At 42.2% G+C, this 20347-nt stretch overlaps 1 protein-coding gene across 1 annotated transcript in view; it reads left to right on the top strand.

Moving 5' to 3' along the window:
* Positions 1-20347, top strand: part of usp43a (ubiquitin specific peptidase 43a) — a 123201-nt gene that overhangs the window by 93153 nt on the left and 9701 nt on the right. The window contains exons 13-15 of the mRNA XM_061062651.1: positions 8298-8417; positions 16284-16521; positions 18627-18785. Of these exons, the coding sequence (XP_060918634.1) occupies positions 8298-8417; positions 16284-16521; positions 18627-18785 (517 nt within the window). The remainder of the gene's footprint in view (positions 1-8297; positions 8418-16283; positions 16522-18626; positions 18786-20347) is intronic.

The raw sequence follows: 20347 nt of genomic DNA, 5'->3' as shown, positions 1-20347 counted from the left end.
TCAAGTCATTACAGAAATAATTAGAAAACAGACATTAAATCAAAAAGAAAAACAGGGGACAGATAAATACAAGACTGCTACAATCAGTCTACAAAAGTCTAAAATGTACTAAGATAATTAAGCGAGTACAAAACTGCAATAAATAAACACACTTATGTAAAACAGGTTGGGAGGCTTAAAATCAGGTTTCTAAAATGCCCAAAAGGTAAAAGTTAATTTCCCTCAAAAAGAAGATGCTGTATGTTGTTCCAAGAGTCCGATACAGAATAAGAAAAAGCAGAGAGCAAAAGATATATTGATATTCCTTTGGGTATGAGGAGGTTCTGGTGACACACTCACTGCCATGTTCAACACGCCTGATTCTCCACAGAGAGAATCCTGCTTGAGCATCGTACAGATGTAAACCTCCGTCCCAAAACCAACACCAAGATCTCCATAATGCCCACAGTCTGACGCCTGTTCAATCCAATACAAGCAGAAACACACATATCAATCTCAGGCAAGAAGGTTAACTCCTCAAACATAACAACCTACAACAATTAAGCTCACTGATATGAAATACAGACTGTCCAGTGTCCATTACACAGCGCCCCTACAGGCCTGGAGCACTTCCGTTTAAGGCTGAACTTCCAGCGTTTCTGTGTTTGCTGTTGTTTTCTGGTTGTGTGTGTTTTTGACTTAAGTTTCGTTTCTGTACTTGCAGCGCGTTTGATGCTTATGCAGTTGTTTTGCCTATTTGCAGCGCGTTTGTTTCGTTTGCAGCGCGTTTGTTTCGTTTGCAGCGCGTTTGTGTCTTTGCAGCGCGTTTGTGTCTTTGCAGCGTGTTTCAGCCTTTGCATTTGTCGTGGTAGTTTGTATTTGCTTTTGAATGTGCAGCGTTTCATCAGTTGCTGAGTGTTTGACCCCTACCTGCCACCGTACGGTTGGCTGTGGAAACACAAGCGAGATCATGGTTTACTGTACCAAACTGTACCGAAACCAAACCGGAATGCTTGGTGGAAACGGGAGCTTATGAGAAAAGGATGCATATTTATTCAAAACATGACTGCGTGTAAGGGCACGGTCACACTGGCCATCCGTACCGTGCCCAAGCATGCTTCAACCCTAAAGTCCAGTTCATTTGACCAGTGTGACCGCTCCGTATCGTGCTCAGGCACGGTACACTTCATGCACGAGCACAAGCACGCGGGTACACAACGCTGACAGCCTTCATTATGGAGAAACACTCACTCACACTCGCGCACTCACGCATGGTGTCTGTGTCGTGTGGAAAATGGGATTGACACTTGCACTGCAGGCCAAAACACCTGTGCGATAGGAGCCAGGGATCAGGAGAATTCAGGAAATCTTCAAATGGTGACCTAAAAGACGTTTGTTTCGCGCACTCGGGCGCGGCCGATTCCGCGTGCGAGTGCGTGCGTGAGTCCGCGCGGACGCCCGCACAACGGAGAACAATTAATTTATTTATGGCTGTGTCTGATTAAAATGGCTTAAAATAAGCTGTAAAGTCAGTAAAGTAGCTGTCATGCTCTGTGTTGTTCTCTGATGTGCAGACGCGGACTCGACTGCGCGTCTCTCTGTCTCTCTCTCTCCCTCTCTCTCTCTCTCTCGTCCGCCTGTTTGTAAACTGAGCACGCTTCATAATAACATAAAGAGTGCATGTGTTGTATTAAGATGTTAGGTACAAGAGGTAATCGTGCTTAGGCACGGATAGTCCTGTGTAGTGTGACCGCGGGCCGCGCCGGCCAGCGGGGGAATGGCGCTGCGGCGGGGCAATCGTGCTTGGGTACAGCACGATACGGATGGCCAGTGTTACCGTGCCCTAACTTGACAGTGAGCCATTTAGGGGGAGAAAAAAGATGAGCAGCACCTCACTGAGCACACCACTTGCATGTTAAGTTTTGTTGTGACTGCAGGTTGTTTATTCACACTTAACAAGTGTTGGGATTATTCAGAGCCTGACTTCTGATCCGCATCAAATACTAGCGACTGAATGGAGCCAGTGGGGGTTAAAGAGCGGTCTAATTAGTAGCCTTTGTGAAACACTGACAGGCTCACCTGCTGCGTGTCTGATGCTTCAGATCCTGCAGTAGCCTGTGAGCTGAGGCGTAAACAAACCGGAGCGGCTCAGCTCTAATGAAGCAGCTGTGGGTTCAGTTATTGTGAATTCACTGTTTTCTTTCTCGTCTGGAGTGATTTGGCTAAGCGTGCATGCAGATGTTTACATAGTTAAATCAATTGGAGACAGATTACCCGTGGTTGTCATCAGGGTGGATTGTGATCTGCCTGCTTTTTGCTTTAGATAATCAATCAATCAATCAACTTTTATTTGTATAGCGTCAACTCATAACAAGTGTTATCTCGAGACAGTTTACAAGAAGCAGGTAAAATACCTTACTCATTGTTATGTTACAAAAAGCAGGTAAAAATACCTTACTCATTGTCTGTTAACATTACAAAAGAGCAGGTAAAAAGACCTTACTCATTGTTATGTTACAAAAGAGCAGGTAAAAATACCTTACTCATTGTTATGTTACAAATATGATAATGACAAGCGGATTCACTGAGAATGGATTGCAGCTGCTAACTGCTCCAAAAATGACACACCCCTTTGTTCCCACTATCTGCTCCATCTCAAGGTCAAATTCACAAAGCATATAGTGCTTATCATGTTCAGCCCAAAAAAAATGTCCTGCTTCGTGCAGTTTGCTCTTATTGTGCCTCTGAATGTGGAGACACTTGTTTTACTCTTTTTATTGAGATGCCAGACTTGAAAAATAGGTTGTGAGCTAAGACGTTTAAAACAAAGCTTCCTCCCTGACTAGACAAGGCATGGACAACTTGCATAACATAACATTTAAGTGTGTGCAAACAGAAACAGCTCCCTGAGACGCGGTTTGTTCTGCAGCCCGGTGTGTGGTGCATTTAACCCTTTGCATGCTAAGACGGAGGTCTTTTTCACTCATTTGCACAAGTTTAGCAGACGCTTAAAGCAGTGCAATCCTTTTGTGATAGATCAAAGCTACTCCGACTACAAATGTACTACACACAAAAATCCAGAAGAGTTCCAATTTAAAGACTTAATTGTTCTAAGATCGGATTTACTGCAAAAATGAATTACACAGAAGTCCGATCTGTAACTTCTAAATATAAACTCTTCTGGCCATGACAGTGTAAACTAAAGGATGGGCATTTTATTATATGGACAGATCTTATCATGTCTGTGAGATGAAAAGGCTTTGGGAGTTTTTTTGATTGGCTTTATGCTGTTTTTTAACAATATGTTTAGGAATGATAAAATTGTGCGAGTGCAGAGTAGGGCTGTCACTTTTCTAAAAAAACGAGTTCCACTAACAAGGAACATGACAAGGTAATGTTCAGTTCCCAGACACAAAACATTTTCAGTCCTTCATTTTATGTAGCAATAATGTGCTTATTTTTTTTTTTTTACAATATTACCCTCTGAAGAGAACACCCGGTCAGACGTTCCTGGTCCACACAAATGTCTGCGAGCCAACTTGGAGAGTTTCTGGTATCTCACGCACCCTGTGTAGAGAGAGGAACCTCCCTCATGAGTCTGCATCTCCTGATTTGCATCTCTGTGGCTTTTTGCCACAACATTACGGTCTTCATTTACTAAGTCAAGAGTGCATGCAATGTTCTAGTTATGCTGAGAGCGCCGTCTGCTGGATCAAACTGCAATCTACTTCAGACGGCCTGATGCACTGATAGAGTGTATTTTATATTTGAAAAGTTTATTACAGTTTGAATGTGAACTTTCTCCCCACCAGGTTCAAATTAATTATAAGTGAGGAGGACTTGATGCTGACGTGGGTACTGTTATCCTCCACCAGGAGGTTTAGATGTTTCATCACGTCTGTGTGAATTTGCCTCATTAGTGAATTTTACATGAATAATTAACAAATGTTGGGATACTTTCAGACATTAGAGAACAGGAATGGTCTCTTGTCACAGCAGAAGAAACCTCGTTCGACTTGATGTCTAAGGCTTGAGGGCTTATATCGTAATCCTCCAAATACCCACTGACCACGGGGGGTCTGCTGCACCCTCACTGGCTCATTGTACATCAGTTGACTCGATTTCTCTTCTTATCAGATCATTCAAGGTACCTGGGTGAAGGTTGCTTAAATAATTTAGAAGACTCTAACAAGACAGAGGGCCTACTCGATGAAGTATTGTGTTGCCTTTGCGCACACTAAACCTGTGCGAATGAGTCAAAAAGACACAAACGACATGCAGTCGTCAAGTGTTAAACGCGCTCCTAACTGCACTGCAAAACAAACAGCATCGCCGTGCGTAGCTGCTGTATGCAAGTATTTAAATTAGCCATCATTTATTCATTAGGGGGAAAACTGCCACATTTCAATGCAAGTCGCCCTCTTTGCAAAAAAGATCTGATTCACAAACGACGTTGCTTATAGCTGAGAGTTGGTGGAAACTGCGCCACAGTGTGTAGGCATATGTGATGTCACACCCACCTTTCCAGTGATAAATACAAAAAAAAACTAAGACCACTACTATTACTATACAATCTTGGTTTAAAGCGGTGTGTGGCTGGGAGTGGCTTGACAAATCAGATGTGGACACATTGTCTTCTAGATCAAGGGAAGAAGCTCTCTTTTCAAGTGAAACTTGTATCACATTTTTCAAAATATGGCCTTGAAACAAACTGGAAAGAGTGTCCCCTCCCTGCCTCGCTCATTATCGACTGTATATGTGCACACAATGAACTTCCTCACCATGAGAGAGCAGCTCCGCACAGAGAATGGAGTATCCAGTAGCAACACAAGAGCAAACTGCAGGAGCAAGCGATAAGCAGTTTTTGGTGCGATTAGCGGATCGTAATTCTTTCTTCGTGATGTCACACCTCGCCCAGACTTTTCATTCACCTCTGAAAGTTGACTAAAGATTAGAAAAGTGTTTTTTTCAAGTTTCCAGCGAAGTTTCTACTTTGTCATCCAATTCAAGTGCAACAGCCACTCCAGCTCATTCAATAAGAGGTGAAGTCTCTGAAATAAAGTCATTACACTGAAGGAGAAAGAACACAGTGTTTACCACATGGATTGGGAGTTTTTTCCACCACGTCCCTGTGATAATAACACAGCATGCAATTCATCCACGACAAACCTGTCAGTCAATAACAATTTCCCTAATCTGTGGTGTTGTCTCGGCTCTCCAGCTTCTTATCACACACAATCAATTCTTCACACGTACGCGTGCAGACCTTAACAGTAGATATCTCTGGAATGAAACTTGCTTGTGTAGCAAGCCCACTCTGACATCTCTCTATTAATCCATGTCCACAGGTCCTGTGTGTGTTTGTGTATGTGTGTATTTTGGGTCTATGTGTGTCTCAATAACAGAGTGTAAAATCCGAATTTCCGTCAAGTATTTAAAGCAATTAAAAAAAAACATGTTTCCTGCCCAGTTTAAAAGTAAGTAGTCATTCCTCTTTTTTGTAATCTGTGTGTAAAAACCTTTAAAAACTCTACAATTTTTCTGCTTCAGCGTCTGTAAAACTGTGTTTATCACATAATTCCATTGCACAGGTATTTCTGTATTTCTGGAAAAGAGCTCTTGGTTCTTTGTCAAAAGTTGATAGTTTGGTTTTAGTTTGATATAAAATAAAAATAAAAGTTTGAGCTTGAGCATCAAACTCTTAGCTGAAACTATTAAACAGTTTTCTAATAGTAGATTGAAGTTGAAAGGCAGGAACATAAAAGAAGTTCCCTGCTGGTGTAATTGCAAGCATTTCAGTGTCGACGTACAGATCAGTTCTTTGTGGAACAGGGTTTATTTTCAATCGTAAAGCTGTGGCATTATAATTACAGTCCCATTTTGTTCCAAGATTCAGTGTCGAGCTCCCTGAACAAAAAACCTGCTGTAATTATCTTTAAGTGAACATCAGAACAAAAGCCTCAAAGATGACCGACTGCTGAAAACATCAGAGTATACAATGTCTTCTGAAAAGAAGTGTGATGATGACTGATCTGTACCATACTCAGTGTAAACACAGGTTTGGTTTGCCTGTTAGTATGTATATGAACTGTGGAGGAGCAACACAATCCCACTGAACACTTTCAGAACACTGATGTGCAGCTGTAACGAGACAAAAGGAACCTTATGGATTTTTTAAATCAAAATGTATTTTTTCTCCCTTGAACCTCTTTGTATATGATGTGGGAGGGGCTACAAACAACTGCTGATGCAACAATTAAACCTCAGACTGTATAAATGTGGACGTAAATGGATTGCAGTTGCCAGTGGCCTAGTGGTTGGTTTGCGCTCGCCATGTCCAGAGGCTGTTGTCCTTGGGGCGGGTGGCCCGGGGATCGAGTGTGAACCAGTATGTCGTTCCTCGCTCTCTCTCTCTTCCTGGTTTCTGACTCTATCCACTGTCCTGTCTCTCCATTAAGGCATGGAAAGCACACAAATAAATCTTTAAAAAAGTTGGCCACGCCCCATTAATGGAGGTTATAGTTCTCCAAGCGAAGGGCCCGGGTTCAAATCCATAAATTAAAAAAATGTTAAACATTACTGGGAAATTCATACAAAGGTATTTTGGTAAGAAGAGGTGTGAAGGCAGTTGGATTTTATCGATGAAAATTATTAAATTTACGTTCATTTTTTAAAAGAATATCACTTTTTTCATGTGGGTCCCTAGGAGGGGGGCTCAGCTTTTCTTAGATACAAGTTGGGGGGGCTCCAAAGAGAAAAAAAAAGGTTGAGAACCACTGGCCTAAAGCATAAGCCTCTTCTGCTGTAATTATGTTTTAGTAAACGACACATCGGTATTAGATAATACAATTTAATTTCCTGATCTATTTTCATTCAACACAATCTACAAATCTTTTTTTGGAAAGAAGCCGGGAGGCTCATGAAGGGGACAGTTAGTTCTTTTAAAACCCTGCCTGTAACCATAGCAACAGTAGATTTTAGGATTTTTACCATGACTGCCAATAAGACGAGGTGTAGACTAAGGCTAAGTGACAATTAGTTCATGTAGGAGTTTCCTGAACCTTTGCACACTTGTGGAGTCAAACCAGTGAACCAGTGGGTGAAAAAAGAACGTCACCTGTGTCGGACCCACACTTTACTCACACTTTCCCCTGAATGAGCAGCCAGACAGGGGACTTTAATATGTCCGTCACACTTAGCTGAACCTTGCACCTAATACTCTAGATTCCTCTACCTTCAGAAGGAAGCCTTTAAGTCCTCAAAGCAAGCAGAAAAAGGTTTTACAGAAATGCAACTTCACTCAGAACCCATGTTAAAAGACTGTTTTTACACTGGGAAGAAAATATCAGAGCCGTCAGGTCTAAAACAGGGCGGCAAGTTTTGTTCAAAAGCCATCACATTCTCAGGAAAGATTATTGTGACAAAAACACTCCCACTACGCTCTGCCAATGAAAGGCGTCTGATCCAACCTTCACAACAGGGTCCTAAGTCTCTGACTAGACTCTTCTCCTCTGTCGCCCCCCGGTGGTGGAATGAACTTCCAAACTCCATTTGATCTGCAGAGTCCCTCTGCATCTTTAAGAAAAAGCTAAAGACCCAGCTCTTTCATGAATACCTACTAACTTAATGATGATGGTCTCCATATTATTGATGATGATGATGGTAATGACGATGGTTTTTGTTTGATAACGACGACTTATAAGATGGTTTCTATACTGATTAGAGCTCTCAAGAACTGCCCTCAATGTTGTGCTTTGCCTCTGGTCACTTCCTGTCAGCACCTGTGTGTCCAATCAGACTCAAAGCTGATCGTTTGCTCTTACTGACATTGTTCCCTTTTTTCTAGATCCTTGCTTGAGTTGTACTTACTCTCTGATGTACGTCGCTTTGGATAAAAGCGTCTGCTAAGTCATCTCCAATATTGATCCTAGTTTGAGCACGTTTCTGCTCGTGGAGCTTATTAGAAACATGCAGAGGCTTTTTAGGTCGGGTACAATCACTTCTATCTGAACCACTTCCCTTGCCTGCTTCCATCGTTGCAACACCTGTTGGTTTGACCTGATTACTGGTCTCATATCTGGCAAACCGAGGGGCGTCCAAAACGGCCGTGTTGGTTGCCTTAAAACCGCCTACTTTCTCTGATTCCAAACAAATCCAGAGCATTCAGGACCAGAATCTAAAGTTAGAAGGAGGACATACTGGCTGCTGCATTGTTGTATGGAAAACATATACATATCACCACAGTTTGTTTTTACCTGTACACTATCAGAGTTTAATATTCTGTTATCCTGACTATCTTACCCCCCGTGTGACCCCAGCTCGCCCCAGATGATGCCTGGAAGTGTCCGCACTGTAAGCAGCTGCAGCAGGGCATGGTGAAGATGAGCCTGTGGACGCTGCCCGACATCCTCATCCTCCACCTCAAGCGCTTCCGGCAGGTGAGTGATTTGGAAACTCAGTTTGTTTATCTCTTAATTCTTTAATCAACATTTTTTAAATTTAGAACAGATCAGATTGTCTCCCGAGTCCTGTCCTCGTCTCTTCAGAGCGTTTTAACCACTGAGTGGAACAAACACATTAAACGTTAGTTGTGATAGTGGAAAGTTGTACATGAACTTATTTGCCATCACACTTTAAAGCAAAAATATTTCTGAATTTGGTTTGGTGTGCTCTGGAGCCCACCGGTTGTTAAAGTTCTCTGAGTGCAACTGCACTGTAGTCACATATTATGCAAAATCCCCTTCACCATGTTTCTCTAACACTAATATGTGTCTCTAGTCTGTCTACAAACCCCCTCAATCATGAGTCCATCCTCTCCGTCTTAAGCCTGCTTCACTTTTCAGAAAATGTGTGCTCAAACAGGCCGTTTGGAGATTTGGAGACATCACAAAGGGCAGTAACCCCGCCCCCAGGTGGGCGACACTCCCAAAGCTAGGTGTTTGTTCTGCCCTCTGAGTCTGCCTTCTCACAGTAAACAATAGAGCATGAAGTGTGAAAGCCTGAGTACACCCAAGCCCTTCCAGAGAGGGGGCGTGGTCAGACACAGCTCATTTACATATTTAAAGGTACAGACACAGAAACAGCCTGTTCTGAGTAGGGCTGAAATAGAGGGGTTTATAGGCATGATCAAATACAGGATCAGAGTGGATTTAGAACAAGAAACTTCACACACATGTTTTGAGGAGCTCTGAGACTTATTTAAACTTGTTGAAGAGGAGGAGAATATGTGACCTTTAAATGCCAGAGAAGAAGACTGCAGAGTCTGAAGTGGTATCAAGGAAAAAAAGTTTTTAAAAAAGTGAAAATCCATTGCAATTACTACAGTTTAAAAGATTGGCATTGTTTGGAGCTAGTTGGTTAGAAACATCAAGAGTCAGTCCCTTCGCTGAAGCCTTTTGTTTGGCTCTCTGCATACCTGTCTTGTTATGGCTCATCCACAGCATCCTTTGTGAATAAAAAAGAGGACCTCTGTGAGTCTACTTGCTGAAAGATCTTTCTGCCTCAATAAAAACAGGTTTTTGTGCAGAACACTGAATCCATTTGATATGTTCAGAGCCAGATGCAGAGGAGAATCTCATTCATCACAAAGCTCCGACCTCTCCTTTCAGTCAGGAAGTTTATTGTGAGTGGGTTGCTCAATCTCAGCACTTTTACTCCGTCTGCTTTCTATTCATTGAGTCTGGACAGTGCCGCAATCACCATATTGCCAGATTCCTTTCATCTGTGGCTTCATTTGCAAAGTGGGTTCATGCTTTTTATTCATGCCACTCAATTCATGAAGCAAAAGAGAAATTCCTTTATGGCTTTATGTCCCTATAATTGGTTAGAATTCTTACATTAGGATGACCTGGAACTGAAAGTTCAACATCAGGACACTACGCATTTCAGATTCTTACCCTGAGTACACTGTGAGAAGAAAGTAGACTCTGTCATCAAACTTTGTTACATGAAAGTTATGTATATTGCAACTATACCTGAAACAAAACAAAGATTATACAGATAACAAATCATGTTTATACCTTAAATATTATCTCATTATTGTGTATTTATCACAGAAAATATTTTTTTTTATTAAAGGAGCAATATGTAACTCTGCCCCTAGTTTTTAAAACGGGTACTGCAGTCCAAATTCAAAACATAGCAGAGAGCTGTCTCCCCCCGCCCCCTCCTCCCTAGAGTAGATGCTCACACAGGTCACCATGTGGTGGACACTGAAGCTTCAGTGTTTATCCAGCTCTGCATGGGTCTGTAAACCTTTCTGTGTTCTAACCTCTCTCCATTTTTCAAAAAGCATCTCCAATATTGATCCTAATTTGAGCACGTTTCTGCTCGTGGAGCTTATTAGAAACATGCAGAGGCTTTTTAGGTCGGGTACAATCACTTCTATCTGAACCACTTCTCTTGCTGCAACACCTGTTGGTTTGACCTGATAACTGCTCTCATATCTGACAAACCGAGGGGCGTCCAAAACAGCCGTGTGGGGGGGTCGCCTTAAAACCGCCTACCTTCTCTGGTCCAAACAAATCCAGAGCATTCAGGACCAGAATCTAAAGTTAGAAGGAGGACATACTAGCTGCTGCATTGTTGTCAGAGAAGCCAGCACTTCAACATATCATGTTTCCTTAATGTCTGATCATATATTAAGGTCACTTTATCATTTCAGTCAGTAGATATCTTATCAGATTAGTCATTTGATATGTCTATAGTTTAACTTGAGGACTAAATTCTCAGACAATTCCAATCAGAAACAACATTAAATGCATTATTGCTTTAAGTCTTCAGAGAGTGAGGTTGTGTTTCTCTCTCTGTCACAAACACACGAGGTCAAGCTTTGTAGGATTTGAGTGGACGACAAAATGAAAGGTTGAAGAGCTTTGCTGTCTTTGGATGAGGAGTTGTACTTGTTGAGAACATTTGAAAACACTTACTGTGTGTAGTATCGTCCTCAGCTGAACTCCCTCATGGACTCACGTTACAGTAATGCAGGCGTATGAATCTTCTTTCATCGACTTAATTACTGTACCTGGTAGATAATACCATTTAATTTTGCTTCACTGAAAGGAACATTTTGTAAAGGCCTGAGGTTAGCCGACAACAAGTGGTGGTGGTGATGATGATGTATCATCATGGCTGATTGGAGGTTTCACAGCCGCTGTCAAAAACTGCTCTGATATTACATATTTTGTGGATATTTAGTTTTTAGTGAGAAAAGTGGGAAGAAAGGATGCAACAATGAAAGAAGAGTCACAATTCTGTCCAGTTTGATGGAATTGTCCACATCAAAATAAAACCCTTCTCTGCACTCCTGCTTCCTATTCAGAGGCTCGGACTAGTGGTACACTAATTATCCAAACATTTGAAGCAGGGCTAGAGATCCCTTATGTCTGCATGTATTATTTAAGACCTGAATCCGTCAACATCCAGGCTCGCTGAGTGAATTTTGATCAGGCCAGGCATCATGACACCGCAAAGCTTTTTAACGAGCCCTGTGACCTCGGATAAGGGGATTTGAAAGTCAAGAGTTGATCCCCTCGTTCCCACGCTTTACCGGTAACAGGTTTGTCTCCGCCCGGAGCTACAAGAACACGCATACACTCCCACTCGGTGTTGCAACTGCCTTTCATGGATCATAACACTGGTGAGATGATTGATTAATGATTTATTAAAATAAATGGCTTGGTTTGTGTAGAGAGCTCCTGCCAGACTGCAGCAAGGTAAACAGACAGTAGTATCTTTTTTACCTGCAGTGCGCCAGACGCTCATGGCTTCCATCCAAGACGCACATTAAAATGCCTTTCACTGCTGCATCCTTCATAGAGGGCATGACTCCAGTGATAGGACTTAAATGCACAGTCGTATGTGCTGCTACACCACTTCCTGTCAAACTAAAGTATTTTGAGGTGAAGCCTCCACATAAGCATTCAAATTCCAAACACGTCGTTCATTCAAACTGGAAAAGTGGCTACCTTAAGGAAAACAGAGAAACACAGATCAATGTCTCACTAGATAAAGCATTTTTTATTTGTGTTAACAGGAAGGAAACAGCTTCTTCTGCTGCTGCTTGTGACTAATCAGAGCGGTAGGACAACTCTGCACATGTGAAATATGGTTTTATTCTAATTTAATGCTTAATGCATGTAGACACACATCATGATAGGATCCCTTTATTTATGGTCCATGTAAACAGGGAAGTCCAAATCCTCAATCAGAATGATTTTAATGACATTAAAGACGTTTTGCATTATGTAAACATGGCTACTGTTTGCATGTTGCCAGGGTGGTCTGAGAATTTAGTGCAATGCATCAAATAAAAGGCAGGGTTAGTACGATGCTAGACTTTAAAGGTTTTATTTTTGGGCTCGGGGATAGAGTCAGAAATCAGGGAAAGAGAGAGTGGGCAATGACATGCAGGAAAAGAGCCACAGGTTGGAACCTGGCCTGCCCACTGGGAGGACTATAGCCTACATACATGGGGCGTGCACACCAACAACTACAGTAGGCTGACGTCATCCCTACCAGATTTTAAAACTTCAATACGATTCTAAGAAAAATCAAATGATTTTGTGTCAATACCAAGGCATTCAACAAGTCCTTGATGTGTAATATTGAATAATATATTGTTATTCAAAACCAAAAAATGCACTACACTACTACACACTGTCTGAATTACACAGGTATGTTGTGCAACATTGCCAACCTAGTAATGCAATTTCAACAATTCTGTCTCTCTTTCCCTCGTGGTTGCTTTTGGTTAAAATATGCCTACAATTCTACAATTCTACAATTTATTTATTCATTTTTATTTAGTAAGTACAAAACAAGTAAGGATCTAGGGAGGAGGAAACAATGTCAAGTAGTGCAAACAAACAGCTTAAAGTCTGATCGGACACACAGGTGCTGACAGAAGGTGACCAGAGGTGCAGACAGGAAGTGACCAGAGGCCGAGCACAACATCTAAAGCTGTTCTTGAGAGCTCTATTCTGCATCAAAATAATCCTAAATAACGTTGTCATTATCAAACAAAACAATCATCATCGTCATCAATATCATGTGACTGAAGATTTGTAGTTTTGCTACTTTTTGACACTTTGGATCACTAAAATAAAGTAGATTGAATTGTTTTAAAACAAGTATGGAACATTTTGACGACCTCACCTCACCTCACCTGCCGTACCTGAGTGCAGCTTTTCCAATGTGGTAGCATGGCTTCAGACACTTAGTGATTTATAGATACAAATACACAGAGGCGTTGCTTCTCAATAGGCAAGGCAGGCATCTGCTTGGGGTCCCAGGCCAGTAGGGGGCCCCCAACGATTGACAAACTTTAAACCCCAGCATTGCCTCAATATGTGCAAATGTTGCAAAGAATAGAATGTCTTTATTGTTACTCTCAATGTGCTGCTAAGTGTTGCATGCATTTTGCTCTGAAAACCAAAATCTGTCAATGAAGGAAAATTAAGAGGAATTATCTGTCAGGGAGTGAAATCAATCAATCAATCAATCAATAAATTTTTATTTGTATAGCGTCAACTCATAACAAGTGTTATCTCGAGACACTTTACAAAAAGCAGGTAAAAGACCTTACTTATTGTTATGTTACAAAGATCCGGCCTATCCATCATGAGCACTTTAGCAAAGCAGCAAAAGTTACAGTGGTAACAAAAAACTGCCTCATTAAAAGGCAGAAATCTTCGGCCGGATCCCCGGCTCATGACGAAACAGTCTTCACAGGTCTAGACTGCGGCTTGGAAAGGGATAGGGGGAGAGATGGGATAAGATGCAGGAAGAGGGATAGAGAGCAAGGGGGTGGGGGGAGGCAGACCGTCCATCAGCAATCCGGTGGGGAGGGGGGGGGAGGGGGGGGTTGTTCTGGCAGGCCGTCAACCGATGATCTTGAGGAGCCTAGGAGAGCTCAAGAGCTCCCAGGAAAGTAGGTGGTTGAAAGAGGAAAGAGGAAAACAATAATTAACGGTGGTTGGAGGGGCCCCCAATGAATGTTGCTAACAGACCCTAGAATAGCCACTGCAAATACACCACACTAATAACTTTAGGTTAGAATATATATATATTAACTACCTCATGTGTTATTATTAAATATTGCAGCATTTCTTCTCAACATGAGACATTTTGTCACAGTAAGAAGAAAGCATTACATTCTGCCTTTTGTGCTTCAGGGTCCAAGTCTATGCCGACTCTCTGTCAGGGCTTAGTGGAACACCTGAAAAGAAACGTGAAATCTTTCATGGTATTACTAACACCCGAGCTCCTCCCACTGTGACAAGCCAAAATTTCTGCTGTGAAAAGAAGCTTTTTGTAAGCACAACCAATGGGAAAGTGTCACACTGCATCGCATTCAGTCAAATTATGGCCCATTCTCTGGGATGAGCTCCAAAACTGCAGCATCCACAGGCGACTCATTAGCATCCCCACATGTACCCTGACAGCTGCTGCCCGCTGACTTGTTTGGGTTTACACATTTCTCGACCAAAATCACATTTTTATTGAAATCCACGTTTGTCTAGCTGTAGCTGTCATCCTTATTTGGCCAATTAAAATCCAGACTGCATTAATTCCTGTTAGAGACTGATGAGAGAAGTTCCCGGCCTTTTCATTACAGATTTCCCGCCTTTTGTATAAACGAGGGATGATCCTAGCAACTAATTTCCCAGTCAGTTAAATGGGAACATTAATAAAGACTAGTCTAAAAGTTTGAAATCACCCTAAATAGAGCTTATTTATTTAGAATTGCCTGCTGGTAAAATATGTAATTTGGCTTGCTGAGTGTGGCTAATGTTAGCAATGCTAGCACTGCCAGCATTTGTCCCTCCTTGCAGGTTAACGTCCACGTCTGTGCTCAATGTGGTTATTCATTGCTTAAGTAGATATGCCAGTTTAACCTGACACAACCTGCATCGAGACACTGCATGGCGTGCTGCTCCTATGAGACACTATCCATTCACTGTCTTTGTTTACATCCAGGCAGTAGAGCCAGAGGAGAAGGCCCATTAGCCGGGGGCTTCACCCAGTCTATGGCTACAGCTACTGCAGGCTAGTTGCAGGTGGCTGTGTTATAGTTTGAGCACATCATTGACCAGCATTATGGGCCACTATGTCAAAATATTGAAAATGTGTTTAACTGACTAGTAAGTCTTACCACCCTTGCCAACTAGCAAGGGTGTAAGCTACTGTAGGTGTAAGCTAGGATTTCCTCTGAAGGTATGTCTGGTGTACCTGAATCTTGGAGGTGTGTGTGTGTAATAATTTCATTCGATTTGTTTCTTTTAATAAATCAAGTGAAATCAAAACTCTTTTGAATGATAAACATTGTTGTTGTTTTTTTTTATTAATGGAAGTCACAATTTCTGTGCACATCCCCTCCAGCTTGTTTTGCTCACCTCAGCCAGGTCAGACAAAGAGACTGTCCAGCTCTTACTGAACAGTCTGATCACAACTGGCTCTGTCATAAGTCATACAACTGTTTCCCAACTTTATCTAGCTGGCACCTTCCACACAGACTTCTGGCTTTTTCCACCTCTGAAATTAGATTTTTAATGTAGCGAAAAAAACATTTTTCAAGCCGAGGTTGGCTCCAGCTCAACTCTCCCTCTGACCTGTATTTGATTGGCACAGACCTGCTTCTCTTCACTGCACGTGGCACCAGCCCAAGTTGTCTCCATCTGTCAAACCTTAGCAATCACTACAAGGCAGTGCAACCTCACATCCCATACCATGCCAAGCTCCCCCCGCCTGACCATCCACCTGTGATTTCTCTCAGTCTTTTGTAGAGCACTTCAGTCCGTCACTCTTTCAGAGACTGTGCAATGAAAATGCCACTAATTTGCATGCACACTCTCCAAGGTTATTGGGGTACACACACCTAAACCTCAAAGTGCTGCAAACTGCTGCTGAACTTCTCTTTAGAAACAGTCTGAGCCACTCTCCCTTCACCAGTCAGAGTTGTTTTATCTTTCTCTGATTTGAACTACAGTAAAAGCAAAAATCCTGTTGTGACATTACTGATGATGTAAAGCTCAAAAGAGCACAAATACCCTCAAACTCTCCAATTGGTAGGCTACTCCAGTGGATTGTCTTCGATGTGAATTTATTTCAAAACTTTAGAGAGTTGTAAGTGCAAAATGTAAAAAGAAAACAGTGAAAATGATTGCTTTGGTAGTTCTAGTGATAAATCAACAATCGTTGAATTGTCAAATCCATTCCTCATAACTTCTCCAAATTAAATGTTGTGCTGTTGTCATTCCTGAAAATGCATGAACCATTTTTAAGACTGAGAATTGTTAAAACAGGTCGGCGAGCGGAGGAACAAGCTGTCCACCCTGGTGCGTTTCCCCCTCACTGGTTTGGACATGGCGCCCAACGTGGTGAAGCGGAGTCAGAGTCTGAGGAATGTGAACTCGGGAGCCTGGCCGCCTTCCTGGAAGCAACACCAGCAGCCAGCAGACATGACCCTCCCCCACGACTACCTGTACGACCTGTACGCTGTGTGCAACCATCACGGAGGGATGCATGGAGGGCATTACACCGGTATGGAAATGTTAAACCTTAGCTGTTTTCACACATGACAGCCAGCCCCTGAAATCTTCAAAAGTTTCTTGTCCCAAGTGAAGTTGCTTAACACAAATCACTCACATGTTGTGGGTGCTGGAGGTCTCAAGGGGTAAGACATGAAAGAAAAAAGATGCTGAAATCCAAGGTGGTAGACAAAGTGACAAACTCAGACACAATAATGATAGTTTTGTTTTTCTTTTTAACAATGCTGGATGTAATTGGACGTAGCCATAGTCAGGGGCGTGTCCAGAAGGGTGGCCAGGGGTGTGATTGCCAAGCTCAGGTGCCACCCAAAATCCAAATCAATAATTGGCTATGTGCCTAATCAGAGGCGGGACTTATTCTGTTTGTTTGCGACAGCCTGCTGATAGATTTTTTTACGAGTTAATGTAGTTATTTTGTTGTCGTTAGTACTTTCAGTTGTAAAATAATACTTTAAAGTCATTACTCTTCCCATTAAAAACTCCAAAGCAAATAATAGAACAATGTCTAACTTGCGATGGACTTACTTGCCAATAAATGTAATTTTGCAAGTAAGACAAAGTGCAAGAGTTTGAGTGCAATTTTCTAAGTACTTTGGATTTTACTCATATATCTTAGATTTATCTGTTGCCAAATTTACTTACAAGTACATACTGTATCATTAGTGGGGATAGAAAGAAATAGAAAGAATTTTGAGTGTGTGTGCCCAAAAACTCCATGCCACCCCTGTATAAGTTGGTGCCCCAGGTGGGCCCCCCAGTCCATGTCTGCCCACGCCCCTGGCCACAGAACAAATAAATGTGTGAAAAAGAAAGCTTTGTAACATGCACAGAGTTGGACCAGTCACAGAATATAAAAGTCATCAGCCCACACGCTCTCAGTGAATTTTCTTGATAATGGACTTGTGTCCAGCGCCCACGACCTCAGTTTCAGAGTGCGTCTCACCGGAGCTTGTTGTTGCTGTGAAAAAAAATAACTTCAGCTTCCCTCAGTTGTGACTGTAAGGGTCGGGTTTAATAACTCCATGTGCTTAATGTTTGCTTTTATTCAAATAAATATCACCAAGAAAACATAAAAACAATGGGACTAACCCCTAGTGTGGAAGATTTTCAGACCACTCTGGGTTTCTTAGTACTCACCACTTCTCCCAACATAGAGGTTCATTAATGAACAGCTAAATAGAATATTTATATAATGGAAAACAGTATCTCAGTAAAACACACACCCAATTGTCTGCTGGATGAAATGAAATGAAAAATAAGACCCCTTCCTGCAGCTTCAGAGGCTGAGTCTTTCCATTTCTCGTCTTCTATCACATTCTTCCAGAGACCCTGGCAAGTATTCAGGTAATGGGTTCGGCTAGCTGACAGCAGGACGGGCTGCTGACACACAGATGAGGAATGACTGGATCTTTAATTACAGAACAGGGGGGGGTGCTTTGTGAACAGCAGCAGCTCTGAAAAGCTCGGCATTTACTGTATATATTATGTATTTTTTTCTGTATAGCTGTGTCCTTTCTGTAGGTCTTAATCAGAAGTAAAGATAATAGAAATTCCATCATCTTTCAGTCATACCACATATCTGAGCTTCTTTAAGTTTGACGGCTTTGTGTTTTTAATGTAAAGCAGATTGAATGTATGTGTTGGAAAAAGGAAATGGAAACAGCTGTTATAAAAAAATTAAAAGGCCTATGAGTTTATCCTGCGAGGTATTTAATTTTTCTCAACAAAGCCCAATGCCATGTAACCGGCTCGTCTATACAGCAGCACTGAGAAATCAAACATCACACCCAAGAGAGATTCCTCTTCACTTGACTTATACATTCATCCTCGCAGCTGCTTGTGTTGCTTGCTTAGCTGCAGCTTTATGAATCAATAGAAAGCAGCCTTGTGTGCCAGAAAGCGTATCTTTGTTTAACATGGCTTTGACGGTTTCATGACCTGAAATAAAGGCGGTGAAGGAAAATTCCACCCGCATTCAATTAAATACTTTGTGTGAGTTTTTAAAGCCTTTAGACCGCACATCAAAAACACCTAACTGTGTGTTAATGTTCAAGTTTCCCGTTGCTCATTGTTGTCGTCATTTTTTTTCGAACACAGCTTACTGTCGGAACTCAGTGGACGGAGTGTGGTACAGCTACGACGACAGCAGCGTGGACTTGGTGCCCGAGGAGGAAGTGTGCACCAGAGGAGCCTACATCCTCTTCTACCAGAGGCGTAACACCATTCCTCCGTGGTCAGCCAGCTGCTCCGTCAGAGGTATGCTCATCATGGAAGTATCACACGGGGGAAAAAAAATCACAAAAGGGACAAGTACATGAGATGGAAATATTTGAATTCATTTGTTTAATTTGAGCAATAGAGAGAAACCGATGCACTGATTTCAGGAGAAGACTGTGAACTATCTACAGTAATATAGGAGAAATGATAAAACCAAAGATCATGCTGTGAAAGTGTCCCGACTTGTCACCCATTGTCATCGTCAGCTACAAGAGGCGGCTGTGGCTCAGATGGTAGAGTCGGTTTTCTCTCACCTGGAAGGTTGGAGATTGTTCCCAACGCCTGGAGCCACATGTCCAATGTGTCCTTGGGCAAGACACTTATCGTAAAATCCGGAATATAAGTCACACCGGTACATAAGACGCACCCTGTTTTGAAGGTGTCTTAGAGAGAAAAAAAAGTTTAAACTGTTTTCCTGCGTGACGATTTATATTGTGTTAAGCGATGTCTACAACTTGCAGTTTCTGTGCAGCTGTGTTGCTCTTAAGGTTCCGACTTTTCTCACGTTCAGGAGTTTGCACTCCTACTAGCTACAGTACGGTAGTTGAGCTCTCAGCCTGCAGGGAAAGTTGTAAGGCACAGACTCCTAGCTTGCGAGTCGCGCTGCCCGACTCCTCTGGTCACTCTTTAACTTTAATATAGGACTCTTTCAATCACAAGAGCACTCCACAAGGTTTATTTACGGAACAATATACCGCTGTTTTCTGTGAATGCATGATTATCACCTCGCGAGGGAGAAAAGATATGGAAAAAGTCGCGCAGCCAGACTGGTCTGTGTCGCCGTCTTTCCCCGCATAGCGTGTAATCAGCTTTCAATACACAATGAATGGGGATGGGTTTTTAATCACGTCAGGTCACAGTGATAGGGGCTGCTACACCTGATGTAATGACGGCGCGTGTTTCAGTATTTTATACTGGTGTATTGGTCACACCGGTGTATAAGACTTTTAAGATGAAAAAATAGGTATTAAAAGTGCGTCTTATACACCGGATTTTACGGTAACCCCAAATTGCTCCCGCTGCAGGAGTCCATCCTGCTAACTGTGGATGTTTTGGTTATATCTGAGACGCCAACACTGACCCCTCTTCCTACCTCCACATCTATCGTGCAGCTCAGAGGTCGAAGCGTGCCCGTGCTGCACAGGTACAACGTTTTTGGAAGCGACAGGAGAAAGACATCATATAGAAGTCCAATTCCTTGTTTTTTTACGGTTGCATTCACATCTCGTGCAGACCATGCAGCAGTACACATGAATTTTGCCCCGAGTCCACCCGAGTCTCCCAGCGGACTCGGGTCCCAGTACCCAACCATCACAAGACCCATCCTAATTCAAATTGGGGGTTGTAAATCTCATATATCATATAAATCTTGAATCGCTGGAAAAAGTAACGTGTAGATGAAGTATTTCCAAAACAGTGAAGACTAACTCTGTAGATTCAGCCATCGATTCACAGTTTGAATCTCTCAGAGAGCTGATGTAAGACTCTAGAGGGATCATTATGTTTTCTTCTGCTTGTACAATCGAATAGAGCTCCTGGAA

The sequence above is a fragment of the Labrus mixtus genome, chromosome 2 (assembly GCF_963584025.1).
Source record: "Labrus mixtus chromosome 2, fLabMix1.1, whole genome shotgun sequence".
Classification (NCBI taxonomy): Eukaryota; Metazoa; Chordata; class Actinopteri; order Labriformes; family Labridae; genus Labrus; species Labrus mixtus.
The sequence above is the reverse complement of the archived record's forward strand: the minus strand, read 5'-3'. Positions and strand labels throughout refer to the sequence as shown.